Genomic DNA, 9544 nt, shown 5'->3' on the forward strand with positions numbered 1-9544 from the left:
TGAGTGGGAGGGAGAAGGGCAGCCCTCCACCACTGGGTGACACAATAGCTAGTGACACGTCTGCTCACTTGAGCTTCTGTTTTCTTTCTACTCGTGAATATATTTAGATCTTTGAGAGAGATTGTTCCAAATAAATTTTCTCAGGATGGTGGTGGTTTTTATCTTCCAGATAAATTCCAATAAATAATATTGAAATGACAGAACCTAAAATCCATATCAGCTGCTTGCTAGAGCTGCAATGCTGTCCTTTCCACCCCTCTAGTAACACTGCTACACTTTTGTGGCATCCATGCCATTTGAAATTTATTTTACTGAAAGAAAATTTATATTGCACAGTGCAATATAAAGTTTTAACATGTGTCAAGTAAAAGCCATAGTCTCCATGTTTGACAGTAGTAGTCTGAATGTCTGAGACTCTCTGTAGAAAAGTTAGTCAGAGAATGTTAAAAAAAACAAACCTATCATTTACGCTATATGTCTTTCAAATCAATGAAAAATCTGTTGAACCTAATGTGACTTGCTTCTTAATAAATATGCTTAGGATCATACTATCAGTTTAATTACATTTAGAAGAGTTGCTTGCTGGAAGTATATTTTCCCTGAATATTTTAGGCTTTAGCTTTGGTGTATTTTAGTCCCTCAAAGATTTCCTGTAAATGACTTTTTTTTCTTTTCTTTTGCTTAGCCAATCACTTTACTGATGGAATCATCAGATGCCATGAATCTTGCCTGTTTAACAGCTGGTTACTATAGACTTCTAGTTGATTCCAGACGTTCAATATTTAACATGGCCAGCAAGAAAAATGGTGGAAATGGCCGTGAAGCAGGTAATGGAGAATATAAGTGCAATTGTCCTGTTTCTAAGCAGGTGGGTCCCAATAGCAAGGTCTAAGCAGTCTGTGGTCAAAATCATGGTTTTAAAGATGAATTTGAAAATAGCTTCAGGTTAACATCAATTCCTTTATTTATCTCTATGCTACCTCAATTTACTGAGCCAGATGTTCAGTTTAACATGGTTTAGATTACTGAGTTATTCCTACTATGTCACTATTGGAATTCTTTATGTGAATTCTCCATTAGATATAAAGGGAGAAAGAAAGAACAGCAAAGAAAAGACAATGGTCAGAAATTTATTTCAAGGTTATAGAATTTGTTGTAGGAATAACATGGTTTATTCTGAAGTATCTCAAATGACATAAATGAATTAATGATTTCATCTTCCCTCCTCCATGTGTTTCAGGGACTGAAATGAAGGGGAAGCATAATCTCCATGGCTCTGAGTGGAACTGTGTGGCAAAAACTACTACCTTCCCAGCAGAGGGAGAACAGGAAACCCACATGTTTGTAGACTCAAAACAGAAAACTGTAGATGCCTCTGATAGCACCTTATGTCCAAAAGAGCACAGGCATCTATACATAGAGAATGTTTATGGTTCTAGTGGGCTTGATCAGCAGCTGGCCAAACAAACTGACTCCATGGAGGCAGAAGACAACCGAAATTTGAGTGAGCAATCTGTACTGTCATACTCAGGAGGACTGGAATTGAACAAGAAAACACAAGGGTCTCCAAGAGCTGCAAAAGTATCCTTTATATTTGGAGATCACAGTTTGGATGGTATTAACCCCCAAACACTTGGCTATGAAAGACTATTGGATGACAGTCCAGAAGCATTAGATAAGCAAAGAGCTCTTTATATAAGCCATGCCAATGACATTAAGGGCTTGGAGTTGTCCCCAGATGCTGAAAGCATTCAGTTTGCTACTAATTCTGTGTATGCAGGCTTAAATGATGGCAAAATATTTGGAGCTGCAGAAGGAATTGAAGAGCCTTTGTTACATGATATTTGTTATGCAGAAAATACAGATGATGCTGAGGATGAAGATGAAGTAAGCTGTGAGGAGGACATTATGGTGGGAGAAATCAATAGACCTACTCTTCTAAGCCTTTCAGGTTCTAGTGATGACATCATAGATTTGACATCCCTCCCACCACCAGAAGGTGATGATAATGAAGATGACTTCCTCTTGCACTCTCTAAACATGGCCATTGCTGCTCCTCCACCTGGGTTCAGAGATAGCTCTGATGAGGAAGATTCTCAGAATCACGTGTTACAGTATAGAGAAGACAAGGAAGAATCCAATAACCTAGAGAGTGGGGATATTCCAGTGTCACTGATAGATGCTGTCCCTACTAATACTGAAGGAAAAGGTGAAAAGGGGCTAGATGATGCTGTGGTCTCTACTCTCCAAGCACTGGAGGCTTTGGCTGCTTCTGAGGAGCAACAGACAAATGACAATTCAGGTTCTTTCACTACTGTTACATTTATTCATTGAAATACATCATACCATTTCATCCATTTTCATCATTAGCCTTTTTTGGAATAATTTTGTTATGATTATTATTATCATTGTCATTTTTGCCATCATCAAACATACCATATGATAGAACTACCATTATATTAAGTTGCCTTTCTTGGAAACTATGCAATATGTGAATCAGTATTCTAGAACCATTTTAAAGCTTACAGAGCCCATTTTCTTATCAGATTATTGCAGTGCCTGACAAGGTTTCATTAACTGGATCTTATTTTTGTGGCATACAGGTGTAGCCATCATGAGAGCTTATAGCCCTGAATCATCATCAGATTCTGGCAATGAGACTAACTCTTCTGAAATGACTGAAAGTTCCGAATTGGCCACAGCACAGAAACTGACTGAAAATGCCACGCGTTTGTTTTTGCCCACTAATGAAAATTACCAACCCCATGTGGAACCACAGTCGGAATTCTCCGTCTCCAAGAATCAGGCTGGAGGGTTGCTAATGAAATCCTTACAATCATCAGCTAATCAGCAAGTTACAGAGCTCCAGTCAAAAGTTGTGCCTTCAAAGCAGATTCTTCATTCTGATAACATGGAGATGGAACCAGAAACCATGGAAACCAAATCTGTTACTGAGTATTTTAGCAAGCTGCACATGGGGTCGGCAGTATATTCTTGCACTACTAAACGGAAAAATAAGTTGAATGATGGGGAAGGGAAAGTAACTCCTGAAAGCACAGTTGTGAAAAAACAGCAGGGGGTTAAAAAAACAGAAACTGATGAGCAAAAGGGTAAAGCCAGTACTCTCTCTTCAAAGGAGAGTCAACGCATAAGCACTTTCAATGTGGAGAGAACTGCCTTTCGCAGGGATGGCCAAAGGTGGTATGCTGCTTCAGATGAAGGAGCAGTAGAGAAACCCAATTCAGAAGTGATGAATGGAAAGACAGTTTCCAGAGTTTCTAGTCTTGGGAAAACAGAAATGGACTGTAAAGATGAAACACATCCTGAGGTTGACCATAGTGGGATTTTGGGGCGTGGGCCAGATGAACATTTTGTCTCTGAGGTGACTACACGCCCTTCACCTAAAGAGCAAAATGACTCTGAAGATGCCAATTTGTCTGTAGATGATCATCGTCTCTCAAAGCTTCCAGAAACAGAGCAGGGTATGACTAGATTATGTGAGTATCACTTAGCTAAGCGCATGTCATCCTTGCAAAGTGAAGGCCATTTCTCCCTGCAAAGTTCTCAGTGCTCTTCAGTAGATGCAGGATGCAGCACAGGCAGCAGCAGCACATGTGGGACTCCAGTAGAATCTCCTCTTTGTACCTCTGATGTAAAGCACATGATGCCTGACTCCACAGGGAAAGGCATTAATTATCTCTCTGCAGATGAAAGAGTTGCCATGCTTCCCAACCATGGAGCAACATACAAAGATCTGCATCAGCAGTCTGAAACTGTGTGCCACAGAATGACCGTGCCTGTTATGCATTCTGCAGTTAATGCTGCTGATCCTTTATTTGGCACTTTGAGAGATGGATGTCACAGGATTCCCAAGATTAAAGAAACTACAGGTATGGCAACACCAAAGCATTTGTCTGACGTGTAGAAAGAAAATGGGTGTCATCTAAAACCATTCAAATAACTGAAATACCCTAAGTGTTGCAATGACTATAGATATTGTGTGACTGTGTACGTGTAGGCTTTGTGATACCAAACACCAAATTTTGGGAGGGTAGGTTTTGTGTGTACGTTAATGTGGAGGCATACAGGCAGTCTATATGATTCCCATTCCCCCCCCCCCAAAAAAAATCCAGCATGTTTGATATCATCTTTGTATCCCTTTATCCACAACATAACAAGAAAAATAATGGCGGGTTACAGACCGCCAAAAATACGTATGGAATACGTATTAGGGTTAGGAAGGGGCGGTGCTTCCGCACCCCTTCCACATGGGGGCTGCCATGTTTACGTATCGGACGCATAGCGTCCAGACGTGTCGCAGCGCCTATGACGTTGTGAATGCGCCAGTGGCGCCTTGCGATGTCACAGAGGTGCCGCAAGAAGGAGCTCCATTTTGGAGCTCCTTTTTTGCTCCGCGCGGGAGCCACACGATGTGGCTGCTGCGGCTCCCGCACGGAGCAAACGGCGGCGGCGGCAGACCGCCTCAAAGCGGCGGTCTATAACCCGCCAATGTTTTGTCCTCCCTCATTAGATGTCTAAATGAGTAATGATAACCTCATCCAAAAAACAATCTGATAACAACATTATTTCCTATGCATGTTAGAACTTATTTATGTATTGGATTTATATCTCACCTTTCTCCTCAAATGGGATTCATTTCTGTCCTTCAGTCTTGCTGGAGTTCTGCAGCATGTTCTTCAAGATTGCAGTATGCAATTTGCCTTTTTAAAAACAAGCGTTAAGCATGTAATCACATGCTTGTATCTTTTCCAGTGCATGTAGAAATTAAATAATGCATTAATGTAGGCCTAATTTTACTCATAGTACAGTTAATTGACTGAAACAGAGAAAACATTTGTGGTATAATCAGCCATAAAGTAGATATGGTTCATGGCAGCCCTCCCATCCGCCCCACAACCAATGCCTTGTTGGCTGGAAATAGTAGGAACTATAGTTCAATACGCGTGGAGAACAGTAAGTTGAGGAAGGCTAGGGTGAGGCATGCTTTTGTTCTCTGCAAACTTCTGTACTACTGCAAAGCATTGGTGAAATGGAAGAGAGGGAGGCTGTGTTTTAACCTACTACTACGTGTAATGTGTAAGAATTGCTAAGAAGGGTCCAGGGCAGTCATTGTACACATCACCATTTCAGCAGCCTCTATTCAACACAGATCAATAACTGGCCTGCTCAGTCTCATGAGAATAATAAATGTTGAATGAATGGGTCCACTCTCCATTTTGCAGCACAATAAAATGATGGGATAAGACTTTTGTTCCCAAATTCATATTCTACTTGGAAAGAACTTGGAATTTAAAAACAAGCCAAATGTGACAAACCAGAATAATTAGATGGAAAATCCAGGCACTGGTCTTTGAGTGCTTAACTGTTAGAACTCTGGTTTTGAATCTCTGTGTATTCAGTCCTTGTTTGACTGAATTAATATTGCAACCTTTTTTCCTAACAGATTCCTAATCTTTAACAGATATATTCCTCTCCATGTTAGGAATAGCTGTTTTTGTTAAATTTGGCTTCATGTAGAAAGCTTCATTTCTTCTTGCTTTCGAGGAATAGACTCACATTTGCACATTTGTTTGAGATGGAAATGATTTTAGATGAAAAAAATGGAATGTGAAAGAAAGTAGAACTGACAGGTTTCTTACTGAATCTATTCGTACTGAACTCACATGATTTGCAGTCCATACATACATTTAGGTCAGTCTTTGCACAAAAAAGCCCCATACATAGATGATTCCAAGTGTTTGGTTTAACAATCTGACTATCTCCTGAAACACCAAGACTACCGTATATATTGATGATACATGAACTGGGCATGATGGGATAAAAATACGTATTTATAATGTTAGAGACTTTTTTCAAAATAATGCTGTAAGACTGAAATGCTCAGACACTGCAGAGCTTTCTGAAATGTTTAATTTCTCTCTCTGTTCTTCTATACCCCTAGTGTAGCTTTTACAGAACCTGTGACTGGAAGACAAGGAGGCATGCCTTCAGCTTTTCCTAAACAGCCCAGTGCTGAGTCCATCATGCTATCATCCCACATTCACTCTGAATCAAAGGTGCCAAGTCAAAACAAAGACTCTTTTGATGCTCCCAAAGTCAACCGATCAAGTGGGGTAACAGTTAGTTTATGGCCATATGATATGATGGGAGGAAGTCTCAGAATGACACACAATAGAAAGATTTTACGACGTAGCAGCAGCATCATTGCAGCCACTACAGGAACTGAGATGTTTCTTGACAAGGAGAAAGCCACAGTCAGTGTGATATGTACAGACAGCACTGAAGCAGATGGCTCAAAATCTGAAAAGAAAGTCAAACTTCCTCTGGGCAAAGTGCTCTCAAAAAGTTATTCCCAAAGCTCTATGAATGTCAGCATGAGCAGTAAAAGATCTTCCATCTTGAACACGATACAGAAGGAGCCCAAACAGTATAGAACGTTACCCTTGAGAAAACTAGATGCCAGCAACTGGAAATGCCACGGTCCCTTTAGCTATTGTTTCCTAAAGACGGGAGATGCTGAAGATGCTGAAGATGAATTTGAACATAGAGACAACACCCAGCTCTCGTGCCGCCATCATCTGGAAACACAGCACACTGTAGCAGAACTTTCTATTCAGTCTTCATCTGCTGAATGTGAAACAGAAGACATAGAGGTCCCTGGAAGTGGAGAAAAGAGTCCATACAAAAAGAGCAGACTTCAAGTGGAGGATGGGAAAGACGATGTGAATCTCAGTGAGATGTCTTTTGATGCACGAATTGCAAGACTCAGTGTAATGAAGGAGAAGAATTATACAGTGCCTGACGGATTTCTTGCAGCACAAAAGGATGCCAATGAGCTACTCTGTTTGGTCCGATCCAGTGTAGGAAAGAGGGAGGATCATCCAGAAACATATGACCTTAAACTTTCTCAGTACAAACAACTGTTGTCTGTAGAATCAAGACAGTTGGGAAGTGCCTGCAGGAAAATGGCCATGGCTGAAATAAGCCCTGAGGAAATGCTTCTAGCTATGACTTCTAGCTTTCAAGTACTCTGTTGCTTAACAGAAGCCTGCATGCGTTTAGTTAAAATCATGAACTCTGAAACACAGCAGGAGGAAATTGTAGCTAAAATAGATGAGGTTTTAATAAACTACATTTGTCTTCTAAAGGCTGCAGAAGCAGTGTCTGGCAAGTCCTCCAGTGACACTAGCATTAAACTCTTGGCTCGTCATTCGACTACCATGGCCACGATTGTAAGCACACTAACACGTTCTCTTAAAATGCTTTTAAATAAATAAACAGAAGTCACTTCATAATTTACCTTTGCAAAGCCATACATTTAAAAAGGAAAACCTTTTATTTACTTGTATGTGTTACGAACTAATGTTAACAAATACAACTCTCTCTCTGTGTATATTTTGTTATTTTATATAAAATAGGAATGAGACTTTTAAAGAAATCTATAAAACTGACAAATGTCTGGCCAGTTCTATCTTCTGTTTTCTTTATTTGAGAGAGAAAGTGAGAGAGAGAGAGAGAGAGAGAGAGAGAGATTGAGACTGTACAAGAGCATTTGGACATTTGACTTTTTCATAGTCAAAACTCTACAAGGGTATGATTTTAAAGACTGCAGTGCAACAGAAATTACATTCTTTTCTTTTCCAGGTTTATACTTGGAAACTATATAATTCATGCTTAGAAGAACTAAGAAATGAAATAATTGTGTATATAACAATATTTAATGTTTGAATTATAATTTTAATAGCAAAAATACATTTTAAACCCCAGAGACTATTATAACTTATTAGAGATTATATATAAAATATAAATATATATATACATACAAAATAAATTAATCTTTTGTTCATATCACTTGCCTAATCCATCTGTTCTGCTACTCTATTTCTTTCCTGTCTTTTTGCCAAAAAAGCTCTTCAAGGCAGCTCACAAAGGGTAACACAAATTTCTAACAAAATATAACAAATATTTTAACACAGCAGTAAGATTAAAAGGAGTTCAAATCCAAATACATCCTTTAGCTAAACGAAACTCCAAAAACCCAAAATTTGAGGAAAAGAAGGAGAAACAACCTCCCCACCAGGTGCCTATCTTTTAAAAAGGTATAGCAGTTCCCCTGTGACTCTTTTTTGTGGGTCCCATACAGAGGAGTTTAGCACATGATACTGTTAAACCACAATTGAACTGCATTAGTCCTGTCTTTGGAGCTTATTTTACAACATGGCTGTCCTGGTGTTCTACCATGCTGTATCTATGTTGGCTTATTTTAAAAACAATTCTCTCACACACATGAAATAATCCATTAAAGACATTTGGGAGTGACATGGTTTATGTTCATCTTCCCAATCTGGACAAGGGGTTGGGGTAGTTCCATAAGAGCATCATTACCTAATTGTGCAATTGCAGCTTCCTGGTGTGTTTGTTTACATTTTAAAACCAATCATGAAGCAGGAGAAACCAGGGTGGTGTAAATAGTATTGTCATTACATGTGGAAGAAAGAAAACATGGGAATGAACACTACCAAAGCACAAATGCACACTGATGGTGCAAAAGAGCACTTTCTCATTCTGCTCTATTTCCAAGTACAGGAAAAGTGATTTTAAAACAGAATGACCTGCAGCAATTGACTAGTGTGATAAACACCTCTGGCCAGAGAGGTATGGCAGAGCAGGAGGAATTGCTCTCTACTTTTTACAGGCCACAGATCCTCTCATTCAGATAAAAGGGAAGTCTGGCTCTGCACCAGAAACCGCACATTACTTTTTCACTTTAGTCTTTAACCAATCCTGCCTCTTGAAGCATGCATGATTAGCCCAAAATCGTGGTTAATGTTGAACAGAGAAAGTTACACAAAGTTTGTAAAGCATCTCCTGGACAGGTTGATCTTAGGGCTCAACTACACTTGCCAGAATACTCCAGGCTGTCCCTGGTGTACTCTGGCCCTGAATTACCACTGAATTTGCTCCTTATCTTGCTCTCTTCCCCTAGTGATGCTAGGTAGCTGCCTTCTGACCTCAGAGAGACTCACACCCGCAGTGGCGGCACCAAGCAATGAATGGGGATCATAAGTGACAGGGCAGCTGCCACTGAAATCCCCAAAAGCCTGCAACAAAAAGTGAATTTTTAAAATGCAGTTTGTGGGGCGGGGGGGAGCCCTGAATCTGGTGTGGGCATTATGAAGAGTCTGGACCTGCTTCAGGGGTTGTGTTGTATAAGCAGGATGCAGCAAGCCTGGGGAGAACTCAGGGTAAAACACCCATGTAGACGAGGCCAGAGAGACCCTTGATTTCTTTTATAGAATTTTTCTGGCCTCTTCTACAATGAATTATTTTATGCTTAATTTAGATCCCATATTTCTGGTATATTATGTTCCAAATTGGAGCAACACAGAACTCTTAATAGGCAGTTATACAACAAAACGTGTGCAAGTCAGCTTTCCTGTGAAGCTGAATGTGGTGGTAGTGATTCCAAATTATATTTGAACAGATGAATGTAGTATAACTAAACAAAGCACAAAATAATTGG

At 39.8% G+C, this 9544-nt stretch overlaps 1 protein-coding gene across 8 annotated transcripts in view; it reads left to right on the forward strand.

Annotated features, from left to right (window-relative positions):
- The window catches only part of FRMPD4 (FERM and PDZ domain containing 4), a 370005-nt gene extending 362223 nt beyond the window's left edge, over positions 1-7782 (forward strand). For all 8 annotated transcript variants that reach the window (XM_089511611.1, XM_089511613.1, XM_089511615.1 and 5 more), the window contains 4 exons: positions 686-827; positions 1241-2302; positions 2604-3890; positions 5968-7782. In XM_089511611.1, the coding sequence (XP_089367737.1) occupies positions 686-827; positions 1241-2302; positions 2604-3890; positions 5968-7298 (3822 nt within the window). In that variant the 3' untranslated portion in view covers positions 7299-7782. The remainder of the gene's footprint in view (positions 1-685; positions 828-1240; positions 2303-2603; positions 3891-5967) is intronic.
- The last annotated feature ends 1762 nt before the right edge of the window (positions 7783-9544 follow it).

This window comes from Sceloporus occidentalis, unplaced genomic scaffold, assembly GCF_023333645.1.
Source record: "Sceloporus occidentalis isolate IW3139 unplaced genomic scaffold, rSceOcc1.0.p SCAF_2, whole genome shotgun sequence".
NCBI classification, from domain to species: Eukaryota; Metazoa; Chordata; class Lepidosauria; order Squamata; family Phrynosomatidae; genus Sceloporus; species Sceloporus occidentalis.